At 42.0% G+C, this 23,070-nt stretch overlaps 1 protein-coding gene across 1 annotated transcript in view; it reads right to left on the reverse strand.

Annotated features, from left to right (window-relative positions):
* The window catches only part of DRAM1 (DNA damage regulated autophagy modulator 1), a 46,404-nt gene extending 25,860 nt beyond the window's left edge, over positions 1–20,544 (reverse strand). Inside the window, exons 1-2 of the mRNA XM_027855851.1 lie at positions 20,287–20,544; positions 2,781–2,848 (exon numbers count right to left, since the gene is read on the reverse strand). Of these exons, the coding sequence (XP_027711652.1) occupies positions 2,781–2,848; positions 20,287–20,417 (199 nt within the window). The 5' untranslated portion in view covers positions 20,418–20,544. The remainder of the gene's footprint in view (positions 1–2,780; positions 2,849–20,286) is intronic.
* Positions 20,545–23,070: the final 2,526 nt, after the last annotated feature.

Raw genomic sequence — 23,070 nt, forward strand, 5'->3', positions numbered from 1 at the left:
AGAAAGAAAGAAAGAAAGAAAGAAAGAAAGAAAGAAAGAAAGAAAGAGAGAGAGAAAGAGAAAGAAAGAAAGAAAGAAAGAAAGAAAGAAAGAAAGAAAGAAAGAAAGAAAGAAAGAAAAAGGAATAACTTCATATTTCTTACAAGGGATTTGTCTGTCTTTTTTCTCAATTGGGAGGAATTTGGAGAGGAGAGAAGTCTAATGAAAGAAAAAAAGAAAGAAAGAGAAAGAAAGAAAGGAAGGAAAGAATAACTTCATATTTCTTACAAGGGATTTGTCTATCTTTTTTCTCAATTGGGAGGAATTTGGAGAGGAGAGGGGTCTAGCGATAAGAAAAAGAAAGGAAGGAAGGAAGGAAAGTGGAAGAAAGGAAAAAAGAAAAAGAGGAAAGAAAGGAGAAAGATAAAGAGAAGAAGGAAGGGAGAAAGAATAAAAGGAAGGAAGGAGGAAATGAAACAGAAAAAATGAAGAAAGGATCTTTGAAACATTAAAATATACCAGAAGCAACGGGAGAACATTCAAAAGGAAACACAGATGAGCAGTACAGTTGAAAATAACATGTTGAATTTATTATATACCTTAAAAAAAAGAAAGTTGTACATAATAGACCTTCAAGGATACATATACAGTCATCTGTTTTCTGTTTTGATGTGAACATAAAGGTCTGCTCCTTTTTCTTTTTCTGATTACAAACAAATCAGAGGCTCTCATGGCTCTAGAGCCCAATCAGTCCAAGCCCCTCATTTTGGAGATGAGGCCACTGAAGCCCAGGGAAGTTGTAACTTTCCTAAGGTCACACTGATAGTAAATATGAGAAGCAAGATTTTTCTCCACCCAGTGTTTTTCTCACTCATTCCGCACCAGCATTTTAAAAGTGAAGAAACTGAGATCTGAGAAAGTTGAGTGATTTTCCCAGAGCAACAAAGTAGTAGGGAGGGCAGTCAGAATCCAGGCCAAGACTTGTGATGCTAAACCAGTCATCCTTCCACTGTGCTACCCAAGCCTCCCAGATGTTGGTGGCAAGTTCCTTAAGTATCACTGACCACGCCTTCAGGTGTGTGATAAATATTTCCATTTTTCAGGAAGTTGAGGGGCATGACACCATCAGGTGGGATAGCCTGTCACATCTCACTCCCTCTGGGCTCTGTGAGTTACTTTGGCCAAAAAAAACATCCCCTTGGTGATGACATTCTCCAAAATTAGTAGGGCTGTCCTCTGATAGCATGTACACAGTCAATCAACTGTATTTGATACCGTTCCAGTTGAAGAGAATGTGTCAAGGTTTGTGTTTATTTGAGAACCCAGTCTTTGAGAAGCCAGGGCCTCTTCTACACTACCAGAAGCTTCCGCTGGCAGGAAAGGGACCAGCAGTACAACAGAAAGACCCCTGGCTCTGCATGCCAGAAGACCTGGGTTCAAATCCTGCCTCTTTCACTTAATACTTGTATGACATTGGCAAAGCTACTTAACATGCTGGAAATGTTTCCTTAACTGTAAAATTAAAAAAAAAGGAAGGGGCACTCTTTGATGCTCTTGGCAAGACACTTCCCCCCTCTGAGCCTCAGTTTCTTCCTCTGTAAAATGAGAGACTTGAACTAGTTGGCCTCCAATGTCCCTTCGAGCTCTAGACCTACGATCCTAAGTTCTGTTTTTGCCAGAACTTGTGAGGAAGCTCCCTTTCCCAATGCAGACTTAATGGTCCAGTTGCCTGGGATTCTGAAGGGTTAAATTAATAAGTCAGTAAATCAACGAGCATTTATTAAACACCAACTACATGCCAGGCACAGTGCTAAATGCTAGGGATACAAAGAAAAGCAAAAGACAGTCCCTGTTCACATTCTAATGGGGGAGACAATATGTGTAGAAGAAAAACTCAGAGTAGTATCTAGAGAGAAGTCGCTAAGAATGAGGAAGGCTGGGAAAGATCTCTTGTAGAAGGTGAGGTTTTAGCTGGGACGTGAAGGAAGCGAGGGAAGCCAGGAGGTGGAGATGAAGAAAGGAGAGCATTGGATCCAGGCCAGTGATGATGCCCAGCTCAGGGAGATGGAAAGTCATGTGTGAGAACCCAGGACCTTCTGAAACTGAGGCCAGGTTATAATCTACCTCCTCACACTACCTCTCTCTATGCTAAATACTCATCAGAAAAAAAAAAATTAAGCCTAATATCAATTTTCCAAAGACATTTAGAGGTGTTCAGAATTAATTATAAACCTTTGCAAACCTTAAATCATAGACAAGTGAGTTATTCTTCTTAAAGAAACCCAGTGGCAAACTTCTATAAAGTTAGCAATATTTCTTATTAATTATTTACCAGTCTTTGTAAAACATGTTTCCTTATTTTTGTAAAGTATAACAAACCTCTATTTGCAAGTGCTTTTCCATTTTGGTATTTTTTAAAATTTGGCCATAACCTACAAATGATAGGTCACTTCAACTGGGCTTGTTAATTTTTCCAAAAAAAATTTCAACTAGTTGTACCAACAACACGACCATGTGTTTGTTTGACTGTATGTATTGGCTAAGGTTGTGTTTTACTTTCTTCTTCCCAGTAAGGGTAGGGTGGGAAGTTAAGAGAAAGGAATTGCTCGTTAATTGACAAAAATAAAATTAATTGGGGGCAGCGGATAGAGCACTGGCCCTGAAGTCAGGAGGACCTGAGTTCAAATCCAGACTCAGACACATAACACTTATAGGTGTGTGACCGTGGGCAAGTCGCTTAACCCCAATTGCCTCACTAAAAAATAAAATAAAATAAAATAAATTGGTTATACTGAACTCACCAAGAAATGCGGAAAAGTTGATCATGAATCCAAAGATACCACTCTCAGGAGGGGTTGTTCCTGTGTCACTAGAAAAAGAAAAGAAATATCACTGATTTTTTTTTAACGGATCTTCCCAAGGAGAAAGGCCTGGGTTCTTTTACAAAACGCTGTTTAGTTTACTCAGAGACTTGATTCATTGGCCAGCTCTGTTTCTTCCAGGGTCAGAGATACTCAGAGAATCTAAAATTTGGCTGAGTTTCATTTAAACACATTTCCTTTTTGGTCCATGCACAGATGCACTTTTTCTCTTTTTTTCCCAAGTGGCTTGGAAAAGAATCAACACGTGCGAAGTCCAAGTTCCAGGACATCATACTGATTATTTTGTTTGTTTGTTTGTTTGTTTGCCACGTTGTTATTTTCCGTAACATAAGTGATTAGCATGGTCACTGTCAGCCACAACACTAACCATAATATCCCTTTTCTACTGTTATTTTCAAGACTGCCCGTCTAATTTAAAGTGCTTTTAAGCACCTGAGGCAGCTCGGTGGTAGAGTGCATAGAATACCAGGCTTGCAGTCAGGAAGACTCATCTTCCAGAGTTCAAATCCAGCCTCAGACACTTACTAACTGTGTGACCTTGGGCAAGTCACTCAACCCTCCTTGCCTCAGCTTCCTCATCCGTTAAATGAGCTGAGAAGGAAATGGCAAACCCCTCCATTACCTCTTCCAAGAAAACCCCAAATGGGGTCATGAAGAGTTGAATATGACTGAAACAACTCACCAGCAACAATTCATAGTCCTCAAGGTCAGCTCTCCAACCTTTGCACCAAAGCTAAAGGAGAATGGACCCAAAAAATCCCATTGGAGATGTGGAGGGAAGGTCTGAAAAATTGTTAGGCTATTTTATGCACTGAAGTGAATTCAGTCAAATCCACGCAGTTACATGGCACATTTAATTAACTGCCTCGATGTTCTGTATTGAGTTTTCAATAAACCATCTATCAAATAGAAGTTCAATCTGTTCTTTTCTTGAAAATACATTGCTGCTCTGAAATGGATGACAAAAGGTGGGGGGGAGGGGCACCTCAGAGTGAAACCCTTGGACCAGCTGGGAGTGTTTCTACATTGAGAAACAGTTTTGAAATACTTAAGTAATGAAAACCTGGTAACTTCTAAAAGTCACACTTGAAAACCTTTGAAGATTTCACCTGAAGTTTTCTCTTCAGCAAGGGTCCAGAGGGCAACAATTAAGTCTTTTGAATCCTTTGAACCCTTCATATTTGAAGTGCAATCCAAATAATTTCCAGTTCTTACTCACAGCACACACCTCAACTGTGTGCTAGCTTTTTAAAGCCTTCTACAAAAAGACCAGAAGAAGACTCTAATGATTTAAATTCCTAGCTTTCCATCTTTTCTAAAAAGGATCCCTTTTCTAGAATGTGAAAAAACACAACATGGCTAACTTAATGAGGCAAGTGCCCGTATTTCATAGATATTCATCAATGTGAAGGCTGAGTTGACTGTCTAGACATCTTTTTTGGGGGGGGGAACAATGTTTCATTTTTTTTTTCTTTCTTTCTTTGTTTTTTTTTTTTAGGCAGTTGGGGTTATGTGACTTGCCCAGGGTCACACAGCTAGTAAGTGTTATGTGTCTGAGGCCAGATTTGAACTCAGGTCCTCCTGACTTCAGAGCCAGTGCTCTATCCACTGTGCCACCTAGCTGCCCCTGTCTAGCCCATCTTTTAAGGACCAATTCAAAAACCACCTTCTTTAAGAAGCCTTCCTTAAAAGTTGCCAAGGGGGTGAGGGGCCAGGGCCACACAGCTAGTATTTGGCAGGACTTGGATCCAAGATGTCCTGGTACCAAAAAGTTGTTGTCATTCAGTCATTCCATTGTGGTGCTCTTCATGACCCTGTAGACTGTCACACGCCAAATGGGGATTTCTTTCTTCTTTTTTTTTAGTATTTTATTTTTCCCCAATAACACATCAAAACAATTTTTAACATTTGTTCTTTTTTTTAAGTTTTGAGTCCCAAAATCTATCCCTCTGCTTCCCCCTCTCCAAGACGGTAAGCAATCGGATATAGGTTATACATGTGCAATCATGTAAAGCATTTTCATGATAGTCATTTTGTGCAAGAAGGCTCCAACAAAAAGGAAGAAAAAGAGAGAGAAAGAGAAAGGAAGGAAGGAAGGGAGGGAGGGAGGGAGTGAGGGAGAGAGGGAGGGAGGGATAAAGAAAAAAAGTGAAAAATAGCATGCTTCAATATGTAAACAATATCAGTCCTCTGTCTGGAGGTGGACAGCATTTTTCATCAAGAGTCCCTTAGGACTGTCTTGGATCATTGTGTTGCTGAGAAGAGCTAAGTCATTCATAGTTGTTCATCATACACTATTGCTATTACTGTGTACAATGTTCTCCTGGTTCTGCTCAATTCACTTTGCATCAGTTCATATTAGTCTTCCCAGGTTTTTCTGAAACCATCCTGCTCATTATTTCTTGTGGTATAACAGTATTCCATCACAATCATATACCACAACCAATGTTCAGTCATTCCCCAACTTATGGGCATCCCCTCAATTTCCCATTCTTAGCCACCACAAAAAGAGGTGCTATAAATATTTCTGTACTAATAAAGTTCTTTCCCTCCCTTTTTTTAAGTCTCTTTGGGATACAGATGTATTAGTGGTATTACTGGATCAAAGGGTATGCACAGTTTTATAGCCCTTTGTGTATAGTTTCCATTGAGTTTTCTTGGCAAAGATACTGAAGTGGTTTGCCATTTCCTTCTCCAAAGAACAATAACTATTAAATATGAGGCAGTCTACCTGATTCACTCTTTGCTATACCCTGAGGATTATAGTACCTTTCTGACTTGCAGCTAAAACCTTCTCTCCCATTAGCATGTGAGCTTCTTGAGAGCAGGGACTGTCTTCCCTTTTCTATTTGTATCCCCAGCAATAAGCAAAGTGCTTTGTATCTAGCAAGCAATTAATAAGTGCTTTATTCAGCTTTAGTAGCCTCATTCACTCAGAAGAGGCTACCTCTGTCTGTGAATTCTTTTAAAAATGTTGCCTATATAGGGCAGCTAAGTGGTGTGGTGGATAGAGCACTGGCCCTTGATTCAGGAAGACCTGAGTTCAAATCCAGCCTCAGACACAAAATGCTCTTTAGCTGTGTGACCCTGGGCAAGTCACTTAACCCCACTGACTAGCGAAAAAAAATTTTTCCTATAGCCAATCCAACTTTCTGTTTTGTTTGGGTAGCTGATGACCTTCATATGAGTTGTTTCTGTTCTGTAAATATTACGTACTCATATTTACAAATGGGGGAAAAAAGGTTAGATAAGTTTTATCTAAACCTTGTCCTTCACCCAAGCACTTAGCACTGAGCTCTGGCCACATGAAGGGCTGCTAAATGTTTACTGTTGTTGTGAATGAAGAAAGGAGTAGGTATCATGACTGAGAAGGAAGCAGCAGCTAGTAGCTCAGAGCCCCCAACCCCTTTGGCTAAGACTATTAAGATCGGTCTGGAGGCAGCCAAAGGGCATTACTCACTTGGCTTCAAGGTAGGAAAAAGTCAGTGATGGATGACATCAGCTAGGGCAGCCAGGGCCCCCTGTCCATCCATGAGAAGGAGCACACATCTCTATGTTAATGGGGGCGAGGGGAGAGAGAAGAGAAAGAGCAGATGGAATATTAAGTATCTGTAGAAGTAGGGGGAAGGGAAGCAGGGGAGGCCAGGAGGGAAGGGTTTCATTTGTGGCTGAGAGGCTGCTGGGAAGAAATTGTGGAGATGGAAAGTAGACAAAGACTGGATTTTTCTCCAGGTGTGGGTTCTTATGTCCATTGAGCATAAACCAAGAACACCATACCTCAAAATGGAATTACCGGGAAAATCTAGATTTTTAATTTCTTTGTTTTCCGGTTTTCACAGGGATGGAGGCTGAATGGCAGAGATAGCTAGCCTTGAAGCCACAAAGACGGGGTTCAAGTGCCATCTCTCACACACTAGCTTGTGGAACCCTGGCCAAGTCACTTAACTTTTCAGCAATTCTTTAAGATTAAAATATGCAGAGCAGGTTGCCCATCTGCATTGGGAGATGGAATCTCCTCACTGGGCATTCCCTACACCAATGAAATCACAGGTCCCAGTCCCTACCCCTATGCCTAATGATAACAATAAATAGCTAATATTTATATAGCACTTATTATGTGCCAGACACTGCATCAAGCAAGTTACAATTATTCTCATTTGATCCTCACAAGTCTAGGAAAGAAGTCTTCTTATTATTATCCCCATTTTGCAGATGAGGAAACTGAAGCAAGCAGATTAAGTGACTTGTCCAAGGTCACATAGCTACTAAGTGTCTGAGGTTGGATTTGAACTCAAGTCTTCCTGACTTGAGACCTAGCACTCTATCCAACCAGCTGCCCCAGAAAGGAGGCACATAACATCTAACTAGAGGGAGAGACATTTCAAAATGAAGCCTATGGCTCTTCTGTTCGGTCCACGTCAATGTACTCATGGGCCCTGGCACCTGCTGGTATAAGGTACTGTTCATGTCAATCTTGGTGACATGGTAGAAAGATCACTGGACGTGGAGTCGGGAAAATCTGAATCTAAATTCTGCCCTAGAAACTTACTAGCTTGTGCCCCTGTTGCCGTGTGCTAGGTTCTAGATGATAAAAAATGTCCTCAGGAGAACCATGGCGACCAGAAAAGGACTCTTGCATTTGGTGAGGAGGGAGAGCATGCCAGTCATGGAGGGATTGCGCCTATGTCAGTGTAGGAAAGGCAGGAGGGAGGAGATGGAACGCTGAATGCTTTAGTAGGTGGGGAACAGCAAGCCGACCCATTTGGCTGGACTTTTTAAAGGATCCTGTTTTCCAGTGACATAACTAAGAACTTTGTGTGGTGTGGCTGCTCTAGGTGTGTGACCCTGGACAATTCCCTTGCCCTCTGAGACTCAGTTTCCTCACCTAGAAATGGTTTGGCCAAGGTAATCCTTAGGGTCTTTCCAGGTCTAGCATCTAATACTTCTACGCAGTTGCTTCCTAAAATAGAGATCTGACCCATCACTCCCTGCTCAATAATTTTTGGTGGCTTTTTTTTCCTCCAAGATCAAACAGAAATTCCTTTGTTTTACATTTGAATCTCTTCACGACCTGGCCCTTCCTACCTTTCTGGTCTTCTCATACTTTACTCCTCAACCTCGTGAGCACTGATTCTTCCAGGATGGCCTGTTGGCTGTTTTGGACACTATTTCCTGGCTTCATACCCTTCCTTGCCCTCACTGTCCCCCATGCATAGAATACATTTCACTTTGGGGCAGCTAGGTGGCACGGTGGATAGAGTACTAGTCCTGGAGTCAGGAAGACCTGAGTTTAAATCTGCCTCAGACACGTACTAGCTGTGTGACCCTGGGCAAGTCACTTAACCCCGATTACCTCAAAAAAAAAAAGAAGAAGAAGAAGAGAATACATTCCCTCCTCATCTAAGCCCCTAAGTATCTGATTTCTTTCAATATTCAGCAGCTGAATCACCACCCTCCACATGAAGGCTTTCCTGGTTCTCCCCAGCTACTAGTGTCCTCTCACCAAAACTGTCTTGCATTCGTTTTACACATATTTTGATGGACATGTTGTCTTTGGTTAAAATGTAACTTCCTGAGGAGAGGAACTGTTTCATTTTTATACTTATATTCCCAGGCTTTGCTGTGTCAGGCTCACAGTAAAAGTGTGATAAATACTTGTTAACTTGATTGACTCTATGAACCCAATGTGTCTAGGAACAGCCTAGAAACAGGGCTGAGGAACCTAGAAGCAGGTGGGAAGGAGGTGGGAATGGAAATTGATTCCTCTCCCAGCTGCCACTAAGGAGGGTCCTTTGATAGATTTTGTACCGTGACTCAGGCACCACCCTCCCACCTGTTCCTCCCCACCTGGCTCTGTTACCGGCAGGAGACTCAGAAAAGCAAATTCTCTCCGCCAAAATCCATGAGTCAACACCAAAAACAGATATGGTCTGATCAGTGGAAATGACATTAGAGATGCTTTACCGCTGAAGCCCGAGGACAGTGGGTCTTTTCCCTTGGTCACGCAAATAAAACCTTCTATTCTATGTGTTGTCTCTCCCACTGGAAAGTGAGCTCCTTGAGAGCAGGGGCTGTCTGGCTTTTCTATTCATATCTCTAGAGCTCGGTGTTTGTTCAGTCATTTCAGTTGTCTCCAACTCTTCATGATCCCATGTGGGGTTTTTCTTTGGCAAAGATACTGGAGTGGTTTGTCATTTCCTTCTCCAGCCCATTTTACAGACGAGGAAACTGAGGCAAACAGTGAAGTGAATTGTCCAGGGTCACATAGCTAAGAAGCGTCTAAAGCTGGATTTCAACTCGGGTCTTCCTGACTCTAGGTCTGGCGCTTTATCCACTGCACCACCTAGCTGCCTACCTGGCACTTAATTATCACTTAATAAATGTCTTTTTTTTCCATTCATACATTCATTCATTCATTCATTATCTAGATAGGGAAGTTGTTGGAGCTTACTCTGGATTCCAGAATAGCTGGGTAACATGTACAACCTATATGAAATGGCTTACTGTCTCAGGGAGGGGAAAGAGAAGGGAGGGAAGGATAGAATTTGGAACTCAAAACTTTAAAATCACTTTTACAAATAATTGGGGAAATAAAATATTTCTTAAAAAAGAATAGCTAGGTAGACGGTGGAATCAGGAGTAAATTATGAAATAAAGCCTCCCTTTTTAGACTTTGAGGAAGGTAGGGACAAACCAATATGAATACAGTCCTATAAGTTTCATAAAGGATTTTACATATTTTAACTCATTTCATCCTCATAACAACCATATGAGGTAGGTGCTATTAGTATCCCCATTTTACAGATGAGGAAGTTGAGACTGAGATATGAAGTGACTTGTCCAGGATCACACAGCCAGTAAATGTTAACAGGCCAGGTGTGAACTCAGGTCTTCCTGACTCCAGGTCCAATATTCTAGGACTTACCTCAGATAACTGTGCATGTTTGCATAGTGAGTGAGTGAGAAGTAATGTGAAATTAACCTAGCAAGACCAGTTGGAACAAGATTATAATAGGCCATAAAGGGTAAACCCAAGTTAGTTAGCCTCTTAAACATGGAGTAACATGGTCATATCTACTTAGGGATCTGTTTTGTTTGAAGGATGAGAGGTAGCATGACCAAGAAGCCAAAAAGATCTGGGTCCATGTCCCGCCATACTGGCTACGTGACCCTGGGCAAGTCCCTTCACTTCTCAGGGGTCCAGACAACTAAGACTGATGTGCAGAGGTGGTGCCAGTGTGCATCAGCAGAGGGAGTTTCCTCTCTAAGGAGTACCTCATATAAATGAATTCAAAGGTCTATTTCCTCTTGCCTTTCTCTTGGAAGATGGACTGCAGCCAGAAGAGACAGCACGCAAGGAGACCAATTTAGACATTGTTGGAATAATCTGGGCCAGAGCCATGTATGACCTTTGGGCAAGCAGATTTCTTTCTTGTGTCCATGTGATCTCCAACATTCAACTCTTTGGCAAATGTGGGGTATCTGACTCTTGTTTCAGTTTTATATGGATATTTAAAATCACACAGGTACAACCAAAAAGATTAAAAGGCAGGTAGAAGTGATGATGATGATGACAATCATGGATGAAAAGAAAAGTGAAACTATATTCTATCCTAAACCAAATCTGGTTCAAGAGTACCCCTTACTCCTTTTTTTCAGAGACAGGCAAGGAAGATTGGATCATAGATGTGAAACACCTCAGATTTTTTTTTTCCATGTGTTGACTGGTTTTTCTGGGGGTTTTTCTCTTCTTCCTCTTGAAAAACAATCCTTTGTTATAATGAATGGTTCTCCAGGAGGTGGGAGAGGGGAGACACTGAGGGAAATCTAGGCAATGTGGAAACAAAAGATATCAATGAAATCTGGCTTTTTTTTTTTTATAAAGAGTGGGTTAGTGATGCCAAGGAACTCAGCTAATTTGTACATTTCCTGTATTTACATTAGTTTAGCTGGGCCTGAAAAGTTCCAAGTAGTTCTTGCAACATCTTTCCCCCTTCTTTTAACTGAACAAATTTGTGAGGCTAAGCCAGTGTGTACTTATCTCACACACACAGGAATGAAGCAAATTTGAAACAGTATGATTAAAATATGTCTGGCCAAAAAAGAGCACCGCATCTCTGGACTGTGAGACTTTCAGGATGTTGGTCAAAATTTCATTGACTCATAGAATCTTCAAACTGGAATGGATCTAGTCAGCTAGTTAAACTCTCCCATTTTACAGATGAGGAAATCAAGGCCTAGAGGTCAGCCCCATGGTTTGTCCAACTGTTCATCCCTTCCCATAATGACCTACTGTTTTATTGATCTAGCTTCTAAGAATTTATGTCACCTTTCTGTTCACCTTTTAATAACCACATTAATGGTCACTAAATTACATTTAAATTACATAAATTTAAATTTAAATTACATTAAATTACATTACAAGAGGCAGCATGGCTTAGGAGATACAGAGCTAGCTTCCAGTAAGAAAAACCCATAGGTTCAAGTCCTGGCTGAGTAACCCTCAGCAAATCATTTAACCTCTCACTGAATGACCCAGACAACCATATAGCGTATAGAGCAGTTGTAAATCTGCATACGCATGGAAGGAAGTTTCTTAAACAGACGAAAATTAGAGAACTAGACAAAAAAAATTGCTCAAGGCACTCTTCTAAGTAGAAAACTTAGGGGTCCTTTCCCCATGTAAGATCTATATAATTCTATGAGTTTAATGCCAATTTATGCCTAACATGAGACTGCACGGGACAGAAGAAAGCTAACCATGGAGAAGCAAGAGTTCCCATAAATATAGGTGCTAAGGAACAGCGTCACTTCCTTGCTACATTTTGCAAACTGTTCTGCCTTCCTTTTGGTTAACAGGTTTCATGATTTAGACATACAACAGTTGGAGGCCCCCTTCTTCCATTTTTACCCCTTCCCCTAGATTCCTATTGGTTGAGCTAGCAGTGATGATGGCATGTTCTTGTGGGGTTGTGTTGGAAGAACTATGGCACGCTTTTTGACCAACTCCATTAGGTATTTGAGACGGGAGGCTCATACCAACATATTGTTATGTTTTTTTAATAATAAGTATAGAGTTAGGAACATCAGAGACAATCTAATTAGTCTGATTTAATCAGAACACTGGCTCTCATCCCAGACATAGCAATCAGCTACATAAAGATCTTTGGAATCTGTCTCAAGAAAACACTCAATAAATGCAAGTTTTCAATTAAAGGAATTAAAGGCAAAAGGAACCAAATTTTCAGAAATAGCAAGATCTTATATTTCTCCAAACAGGAAGCTATCATCAAGGGAATTCCTGTCCAGGTACTGATTAGATGAGATGAGCTCCAAGGTCCCTTCCAACTCGGAGATTCTAAGATTTCAAAATTCTTGAGGAATTGAGGGTTGGTTGGGTTTTTTTGTTAGTTTGTTTGTTTTTTTAAGCAGTGAGGGGAGAAAATGAAAAGACATAAAAGGATGCTCCATTTGTAAGAGGTCAGATTGAAAGTTAGATTGACTAAAATTATGGAAATACTCATTAAATTAGACTCTTGGGAATGGAGTGTTAGACCATACTTTATACCCCATCCAGACATCCACTAAGACACCAACCATTCCCAGTTTCCCATCTCTCCCTCCAGCTCTGGAAACAATAATCAAATCCTTGTTCCTGACAAGGAGCAATGAAAACCAAAGAGCTGACAAGTATTTACTAAGCAATTTGACTTTCCTATGGCTCCACTCACAATCCTTTTAACTGCCTAGACCCAAATCCTTTTCCCCAGCTCCAGGATACAATGGTATAACCCCACTAGAATTTAAGCCTCTTAAGTACGGGCATGAACGATTTCCTTGTTATCTTTGTATCCTTGGTGACTTGGCATCGAGTAGGTGCTTAATAAATGCTTTTGTTGTTGAGTCATTTCAGTTGTGTGCAAATCTTCTATGACCCCTTTGGGGTTTTCTCCGCAAAGATACTGGAAGGTTTACCATTTCCTTCTCCAGTTCATTTTACAGATGAGGAAACTGAGGCAAACAGGGTTAAGTGACTTGCCCAGGGTCACACAGCTAGTAAGTATCTGAGGCCAGATTTGAACTCAGATCCTCTTAACTCCAGTTGGTTCTCTATCCACTGCGCCACTCAGCTACCCCAAAATAAACTTAATAAAATTACTTTAAAAAGGTTCTTTTATATTGTATAACAATTACCATCACTATTATTATCATAAAAAGAGCTACACAGACAAGAAGAAAGAACATATGCAAGTGAGAAGGTTGCTTGTCCCTGCCAATTAAGAAACAATACTTCTTACTGATTTTAGTATTAGATTAGATAGCATTAGTATTTAGATATCAGTAAATTTGTTCCTGGGGGTTTCTTCTCTCTCTTTTTTTTTTTTTTTTTTGGTTTTCATTTCCAGGACTCAATGACCTCTTAAAATTCCTTATGTACTTCTAAATCTTATGATCTTCTGACTTAACCTCTCTGTGCTCTAGACAATTCTCTAAGATTCTAAGTTTCAGAGAAGATACAACCTGCATTGGTAGCTAGAGTTTCCTCCCTTGGAAGTTGCCTATACCCATGAAATCATGGGTCCTATTTCTGTTTTTTCAAGTTAGGATTATGGTTTGGCATTCTCTTGTCAATGTATTCTCAACAGAGATGCTGCATTTGATCTAGTGCCAACATTTTAGGTTTGAAGGTAAAAAATCAGAGGTAGTGCCATGTTGTGAAGTATCGAAAGATAATAAACATACAAAGGCTATTGGGCTACATAGAGCCAAGAGCTCCCTGGACTCCACAGTAAGGAAGGACTTGGTTCAAATCCTGCCTCATGATTCCTACTGGTTATGTGATGCTGGGAAAGTCACATCATGTCTCTGAAGCTCAGTTTCCTCATCTATAAAATGGGGATATTAAATATTAATACCTGTAACACCTACTTCAGAGGGTCCTTGTAGAAGCTTAAGTGAAATGGAATCTAGTAAGGAACTTAGTAAGAGCTTGTTGACTATTGGCTCACTCACAACCAATCACGTGAGTATTTATTAAGTGCCTACTTGAGACAGTTCCAGAGAACTATCACAGCTAAGTCTGGGAAGGTTCTGTCACCAGCTTGGTCAAAGAGTAATGAATTATTCTTGTACACATCAAAGGAGTTAGGAGCTGAGACTGGCTCTAGGAGACAAGAGTCCCCAAAATGGTGAAATCATAGGACCATAGGCTTGGTGCTGGAAGGAAACTTAGAAGTTATTTACCAAAACAACCTCCCTGGCCATCACTCTCCTATATATGTTATCTCCTTCTAATAGAATACAAGTTCCTTACTACCAGCTGCCTAAATGGGGGTACCAAGATGGATAGCTACTTGAATGGAGTTTGGCTGTCCAGTTTCACCACACCTACTCCAGCAAAAGAAAGACTTATCAGACCAAATATCAATCAGGAATGAAAACTACAGAAAATGATTTATTCCACCCTAGAACTGTACAGAAAGTAAATCAGCAGTCCATTGGCAATAGAAATAGGGAGCACGAGAAAAGCCATCAAGAACACAGGCAAAGAAGCCTGTAGCCTCCAAGCATGACCAGAAAGGGCTAAAAATAGCTCTCTGTCCTGGGGCAGTAAGAAGAAACAGTCCTCCTCAGATAGCCCCCCTGGTGCATGTAAACCACACGAGGTAGGAGTGGGGGCAAAAACAGGATCTTAAAGAGCAGGCACAATCAGTGTGAACACAACAGCACTCAGATTGGGTCAGCCCCCAACACTCTGTCCTGAGATGCTAGACAGGGCCCTGAAGATCCAGCATTCTGAGCTTCAAAGACGGGAAGGGGGTGCCCTGCAAGGCTGAAGTCAAGAAGTAAGGAGACTCAGAATGAGACCAAGCAGGATAGACCACCCTGGTGAAGCAGGAAATGGATTCCAGTTCTGGCACCAAGCCCTAATTCAAGAACTAAAGCTAGAGAGATAAATCAAAGAAAAAAGAGAAAGTAACTACATAACAACTACAAACAGTTTCAAAAGGAAAAAAAATAAATTTTCTACAAGGACGACTCAAATGCCTAGGAGAAATAAAACAAGAGATAAAACAAATGAATAAATAAATAAAATCTCTAGAGAAAAGAATTTGAAAGAAAATAGCTTAAAAGACAAAGTGGAAAATCTTACCCAAGAAATTGTCTCCCTTGAAAACTAGAATAGGTGAAACAGAAATCAAAGACTTCATAAAACAGTAAGAAATATTAGCTCAAAATCAAGAGATTAAAAAACTAGAAAATGTAAGATATAACAGTCCTGGAAAATAAGTCAAGGAAAAAGCACTTAAAAATCACTGAAACCCTGAAAACCAGGGCTTAGAAGAAGTCTGGACACTCAGTAAATCATAAATCAAAACTGCCCCAAACTATTAGGTCCAAAGAGCAGAGTGAAGATAAAAAGAATCTACTAATCACCTCCTCAAAGAAACCCCCAAAGGAAAAGAAATCCCAGAAATGTTATAGCCAAAATTCAGAGCTCCCCAAGTCAAAGAAAAAAAAACACTGCAAGCATCCAGAAAGAAACAGTTCAAGTACCATAGAATTACAATGAAGACCACACAAGACATGGCAGCTTCCACTATAAACAAGAGGAGATCCTGAAATGAAGGAAGAGGTGGGAGCCAGAAAGCATCATACGAACCTCACTCTTATCTGAAATGAACAAAGGAAGGTTAAACACACAAACACAAATACACACTCAGAGTTCTGTGTGTAAATACATGAAACTAACAGGTTATCAAGTAAGGATGGGGGAGGGAGTATTAAAAGGAAAGGTACCAGGCAAGAAATAGTAACAAGAGAAACACATTTCCCGTTCCTGAAAGAGGGGATTAAAAAAGAAAAAAAATTTTAAAAAAGAGCTAGTAAGCTAGTATCTAAAAGGGGGGGTGCCCATCAATTAAGGAATGAAACATGGCACACGAATGTTACGAAATAATACTGTATTTGTAAGAAATAACGGAAGAGATGACTGCAGAGAATCCTGGGTAGTATGAACTGATGCAGAGTGAACTGAGCAGAACCAAGGTAACATGACACAAGGACAACAGCATTGTGAAGAAAAATAACTCTGAAAGACTTCAGAATTCTGATCAATGCAATGATCACCTACATCTCCGGAGAACTTATAATGAACTATGTTATCGACATCCTGACAGAGATAGTGTCAGAGGGCTTGGGTTCAAATTCCATTACTTTCACTTATTACAAGGGCCTCATTTTCCTCCTCCATAAAATGAGGGGCTTGCACTGGATTAACTGGAAGGGCCCTGCCTCTTGGGGTCAAGAACATGTGGTGTTTTAAGGACGGAGAGGGAAAGATCCAGCGGGTACTTGAATCAAACAGGTAGTGATAGGGGCAGGGGCAGAAGATTTGGGGTCAGGGGAATCAACAGGCCAAAGGCAGGAAGGTTTAGAAATTCAGGAAGGTGAAAGCCTTAGGACCAAATGCAAATGTCACTTGGACCAGATCCCAGGCTAAATTTAGTACTCTTCAGGGAGGCCTAAGGCTAGATCTGACCAGCTCTTTAGCATCACTCACCCCTAAGTGCGTTCCAAAGAGTCCAGGTTCATTCACCAGGGGACACTTCAAACCAAAACCTCTTTCCTGGTCCCCAATCTCCCTATCTGTGTCATTTCCCCTACCAATTAGAAGTGCTTTAATTCAGATAAGCAGATTTGTTATTAGCCTATTAAATTTAATACACACTTTAAAAATCTGTATAACACAAGTTCACAGCTTTATATACAATTCTCTGTTTCCATTATTTGTGTGTTGAAAGGCTTATATTTGTGAATGTTTTTAAGTTCATCATTTAAAAAAAAGAAACAAAGATTTAAGTATTTTGAAGGTAGAAATGGCCTGTCTTGTGTATTTGTATCCCAGTTTATGCAGACTAAGCATTTAATAAAATGCATGTTCATTCAATCTTTCTTTCATGTATTCATTCATATGATGGCTTTGAAAATGAGTATCAAAAACTACCTTGCAGTCAGGAGGACCTGAGTTCAAATCCAGCCTCAGACACTTGACACTTACTAGCTGTGTGACCCTGGGCGAGTCACTTAATCCCAATTGCCTCGCCAAAAAGCAAAAAAAAAAAAAAAATCTACCTTCCGTATCTTCAGTTTTAAAGAAACGGAATGATCTGCTATTCCGTAACCCCCTCCGTGCTTCTCTCAGATCTATCTGCCTTAAATATTTATTGCCCTTATAGGGAGAAAAGACACAGAGGAGGGCAAGGCGGTAGACTTCATTCAGAAAACTAGAGAAATAAATCAAAATCCCAAGAAGACTAGAGCTGAAAAGAATCTTACAAGTCACCTAGTCCAGCTCACTTTACAGATGAGGAAACTGAGGCCCAGGAAGACGAGGTGACTTGGGGTTACAGATCTGAAACCAAAAGGGATCTGAGGCCATCTAGTCCAACTCTCTTTATAAATAAACTGAGGCCCAGAGAGGTAAAGTCACTTAAGGTCATAGAGCAGGAATCAAAATGGAACCTCAGAAGTTACCTAGTCCAGCCCATTTTACAGATGAGGAAACTGAGGCCCAAGGAGATGAGGCGACTTAGGGTTATGCATCTGGAGCCAAAAGGAACTGCAGAAGCCATCTATTCCTTTGTTTTTTGGGGGTTAAGTGACTTGCCCAAGGTAAGTGTCAAGTGTTTGGTCTGAGGACGGATTTGAACTCAGGTCTTCCTGACTTCAGGGCCGGTGCTCTATCCACTTCGCCATCTAGCTGCCCCAGAAGCCATCTATTCCAATCCCTTTGAAAGATGAGGAATCTAAGTCTTGGGGAGGTGCTTGGACACGCTCAAGCTCGTACAGGTAGTAAGTATCAGAGGAAGAATTTGAACCCAGGGCATAGGATCATAGATCCTATATAGATCATAGGAGGAAGACAACTCAGAGACCATCTAAAAACCCTCCTTTTACACATGAGGATACATAAGTTCAGAGAGATCCGGTTTATTTTCCCACACAACGGTAGAGATCACTTATCCTAAGGTCAATCAGTGGCAACAATATTTATTGTGCCTTTATCTACATACAGACAACACAGGGTCGCAGTAAACCCTAAAATAAAGCATTATATAAATATGAACTGTTATTCACCTTGCTGAGCCTCAGTTTCTCCATCTGTCAAGGGAGGAAGTTGTACTTGATGTTTCTAAGGTCCCCGCGGGCTCTGGCTCTCTGATCCTTTTATTTTTTGACACTATCACTATGAGTTTCCTCACCTGTAAAATGAAGAGTCGGAACTGAACGGCCTCTGGAGCTTCCTTCCAGCCCTAAATCTATGATCAGATAACTTCTCCAAGTTTCCTTTTATTTCTATAGTTTCCAGACAGAAATATACTGCCCTCCCCCTCCCTTGATTCAATGATTATCATACGCCAACTGTGAACAAAAAAGAATAAAATCCCATCCCTGTCCTCAAGGAGCTTGCACTCTAGTTAGGGAGAAGATAACACAAAAGGTATCCCAACAAAATGGCGCAATTTTGTTTTGTTTTTAATCTGGCTAGAGAAAACATAAATTGCTACAAATTCAAAAGTAGCAGGGATTATTGTCAACTCAATCCACACCTACTGTGTGTGCAGGGCACCTACTGTGTGTGCTGGCACCACACAAGGTGCTGGGGACTCAGACAAAAATAAAACAATCCTGGCTCTCAAGAAGTCTACATTCTAACACAGATAAGCAATGCAGTGCAAAGCTATTTCAAAGGGGAAAGATAGCTCACAACTGGGGGCTTTGTACTTGAGCTGGACTTTGAACAGTCAGGGATGCCAGGAAGTGGAAATAAGGAGAGAGGACATTTCAGTCTTGGGGAGCCATCTGGGAAAAAGCACTAGGAATGTCATGTACTGGAAACTTACAAAGGACAATTGCTTCCTAGCTTCCCAAGGCTTCCTTCAAGGCTCAACTCAAATCCCACCTTGTAAAGGAGGCATTTACTACCCACAATTCAGCCCGCCCCCAACCTTCCCAGTGCCTTTCCCTAAAGACATTACCTTGGTCTATTCCAGGTATCTGGAGATAACTCCTCCATTTGAATATGAGCTACTTGTGGGCAGGGATGGGTTTTTTGCCTTTGTTGGTAGCCCTAACACTTAGCACATAATTAATAAACACTTACTAAATACTTGTTGACTGATAGGAATATGAAATTACTGTAAACAGAAGGGGAAGCCAGGTTGATTTTGCATTTTATCCTAGAGGCAACTGGGAACCATTGATGGTTTTTGAGGTAAAGAGGGTGAAAGGATGATATAAAGGAACTCAGAAGCTAATCAACCTTCTCATTTTACAGATAAAGAAATAGGGGCCCAAGGAAATTCAGTAGTGTCCCCCAAGGTCACACAGGGAGTAAGAATCAGAGGGAGAGTTTGAGCCCAGGACTTCTGTCTCCAGAAGCAGCTCTCCACTCCTATGGGGAGAGAGAGGAGAGAGAAAACCCTGAAGCAGGGGCATGATCAGTAACTGGTCATTGCTGTCATCTAAGCAAGAAGTTATGCGGCTTTGGTTAAAAACCCAGGTGACAGTATAATGAAGGTGGTGCCCCAACAGAAATAGGAAAGTTTAGGGCAGAGATGGTTTGGGGAGTAGGACATTAAAAATGAGCTCTCTTCCGGACAGCCTGAGTTTGGGAGGGACATGAGTTTGGGCTTCAAGGATATGGACAGGTGGAGGATCTACCCTTTTCTTTAAAAGCTCCAGGGAAAAACTTCAAAGTCCAGCAACACTCATCAGACATTTCCGATCAGTCAAAAATATGATAGTTCCTGCTATACTTAATCCCACTTTATTCCACTCCCCTTCAGTCCCCTCAGTATTTTACTAGGATTTCTCCAGTTTAAGTGCAATTCTGGGGTTCTGGAGGAAATTTAGGAGCCTTTTACATCACCTAGCTCAAATATCCCATTTTGCAGATGAGGAAAATGAGACCTAAAAGGCGAAGAGCCTTGTCCAAGGTCACACAGACTTTCTGAACCACTGTCATAGACTTAGAGCAGGTAGGAACCTTGGAGGTCACTAGCCCAGTCCCCACATTTTACAGATGAAGAAACTGAGACCCCAAACTGAGATTTGTGCAAAGTACAAAACACTTTTGAACCACTCTCCTCAACATCAGACTTGGGGCTCCAAGGGTCCTTGCAGGTCACCTAGTCCAATGTCCACATTTTACAGAAGAGGAAACTGAGGCTCAGGGAGATTAAAGTGACTTGCTTCACAGATAGTGAGTGAGGTTGAACCAGGATTTGAAACCAGTTCTTCCTTGTCCCCCGAGCCCGGCACTCTCTTCGGATTTGGTCCTTTCTTTCTTTTTTTTTTTTACTTGCCCTACCTCGCACAAATGCATACGTTCCCCGAAACAGACTGGGTCCTTCGTTACCTGATGTACGGAAGGAAGGGGTTGACGTGTCCAAAGAGCACGGCGATCACATAGGAGATGATGAAGGCAGCGGACGACCAGGTTACCAGGAGGAAGGGGACAAAAGCCATCCCTTTGAGGAAGCACAGCATCCTGCCGTCGAGAGCGGGCTAGGGGGCAGCAGGGCCTGGTACCAGAGGTGGTGCTGGGGCGCCCGTGGCTCCCGCGGAGACTGGACATGTGCTGGGGCACGGCGGGTGACAGCGGCAGCAGCAGCAGCAGCAGCACCTGGGCGCAGGCGGGCGCAGGCGAGGGCCGGCGCAGGCGGAGGCGGAGGCGCAGGGCTCCGGCCGCGGGGGCAGTCCTAGCGCTGGCGGGAAGGGACGAGAAGAGAAGAAAGTCGGGGAGCTAGGTGGCAGTGGCGGGCGCAGAGGGGCACACAGGATAGCACGCCGGCAGGGTCGAGGCCGAATGGCCCGGGACCGGGTGGGGAGGGAGTGGTTGCGAAAGGGGGTGAAGTCACAAAGCGGTCGCCCCCGGGTGGGGGCGGGCCGGCTTTGCGCCACCTCCTACCAAGTTCCTGGCCCCGGGACCAGCCGGGATGGAAAACGGTTCCTTTCACTTTTGTTTCTCGCACTTGCCTGGGCTAGCTAGGACAGGGGTGGGGTCAGTGATTTCCACCCCCCCTTGGGGGCGGAGCCAGGGTGGCCGGCCCCCTCCCCTGACTCGGTTGCCCTAGGGTCCCCCGCCCAGCTCCTGAAATTTCCTCCCTGGGATCCGGCTGGTCTTGCTAGGAGGATGCAGATAACCTAAACTTTGACCTCCAGGGGTACTCATGCCCCGACGTGACCCCAGGCTCTCTTTGGTTCCCTCTGAAATCTCTTGTGAATTCAGAGGGCCTACCCTAGCCTTTGACTCTCGGGGTACCCCCACCCCACGCACACACCCAGACGAGCGCGTCTTGGGGCCCCGGGCTCTGCTGCCCCGCCCCCTTGAGGTCCCCTGTGGGTCCCATGCTCTTAGCCTCGGATGCCCACGGGTGCCCCCTCCACGCTTCGGTGTCTGCAACTTGAGGCCCCACATTCTGATGCTCCCTCACCTTGGATCTTCTCTGATATCTCTTCTAGATCCTGAAGGGCCTGGCCTTTGACCTCCAAGGGCAGCCACGTGGTTATTCAGGCCCTGCTGCCGCTTCACCTTGCCTCTCTCCTGAGGTCTCCTGTGGATCCTGAGGGTGTGGCCTTTGACCCTCAAGAGTACACTCCACCCCTACCCCCAGCCTACTCTGGGCGCTGCACACGAGGGAAATACTGGCTGTATGAGGCTAGTGGGGAGTGGACCAGGTCAGTCTCCAAACAGCCTGGGAATCCTTCACTGGGAGTCTGAATAGGGAGGGAATCTTGTTGGCTGCATGACTCTGGGCCCCTCAATTGACCTCTCAGCCAGTGCTTTCTCTGTAAATTGCAGAATAGTTGCTGATGTCCACTGTTGCTTTGGTTTTTTTTTTATTTTAACTGTAAATTTGGTAAATAGTATTTCATTTTTTCCAATCACATGTAAATATAGCTTTTAACATTCATTTTTATAAGATTTTGAGTTTCAAATTTTTTTCTCCCTCTCTCCCATCCCCCCTCCCCAAGACAACAAGCACTCTGATATAGATTATACATGTGCAATCATGTAAATATATTTCTACATTAGTCATGTTGTGAAATAAGAAACAGAGCAAAAGGGAAAAGCCACAAAAAAAAAAGTGAAAATAGTCTGCATAGATCTGTATTCAGACTCCATAGTTCTTTCTCTGGATGTGGAGAGCATTTTTCAGCTGATGTCCATTGTTAGAAGACATTCTTCACACTTCTAAAATCACAGGTCAGAATCACACTCAAAATAAAATGAATAGGTTAATAGATTTGAATTTAGAAGGGACCTTAGAGGTCATCTCGAAGCCCCTTGCTGTCAAAGATAAGAAATTTCATATTTTCTTTAATGTATTTCTAATCACTGATTTTTTTTTCCTAGTGGAGAAAAGATTTCATTGTTTTTCTGAATCCCACATAGAAGGCTGGGCTCGAGTCTCAGAGTCTTCTGAAAATTGGCTTTGGAGTTAGTGTGGTGTGGTGGGGGAAATCCTGCCTCTCCCACTGTGTGATCTTGGATAAGTCACTGATACTCTCTCTGCCTCATTTTGGACTAGATGACCTTTAATGTCATTTCCAGCTCTGTCATCTGTGTGACCTTGGGGAAATCTTTGTTTCTATGTTTCAACTTCCTCATTTGTAAAATGATGGGTTTGGTCTACACATCTTCTAAAGCCCTTCCCTTCCAGCTCCAAATCAATGGTCCTATGAAGCCTGAACTGAAATTATATTTTATTTGTCACATTAATTTGTAGTGCCTTAATGACATGTTCACTACTAACAAAAACATTGACTGTATCTCTAGAGAAATTATTGCATACTCTGAACCTCATCTAGTGGTTAAAAATCATTGCTTGAGATTTACAAAATCCAACCAATGGCCATGTGATGTCTTGAGTTCATTAAATATGGAAGTACAACTTCCCCAATGAACTCAAGAAGAACAATTGGGAATTGAAAAGACTTTAAAAGAATATACATTTAATTTATTCAACAAGCATTTGTTAAATGCCTATTATATGCTAGAAGCTGGAGAGACAAAGATAAATATTTTTTTTTAAATCTACTTTGTGAGAAGCTGTTAAGTAAAGGAATTCTGCGACATTAAAAAAAAAAGTTAGCTAGTGATTTCATGGCACCCATTTCTTGCAATCTGATTGGGTAA

The sequence above is a fragment of the Vombatus ursinus genome, unplaced genomic scaffold (assembly GCF_900497805.2).
Source record: "Vombatus ursinus unplaced genomic scaffold, bare-nosed wombat genome assembly UNPS02011334.1, whole genome shotgun sequence".
Lineage (NCBI taxonomy): Eukaryota > Metazoa > Chordata > Mammalia > Diprotodontia > Vombatidae > Vombatus > Vombatus ursinus.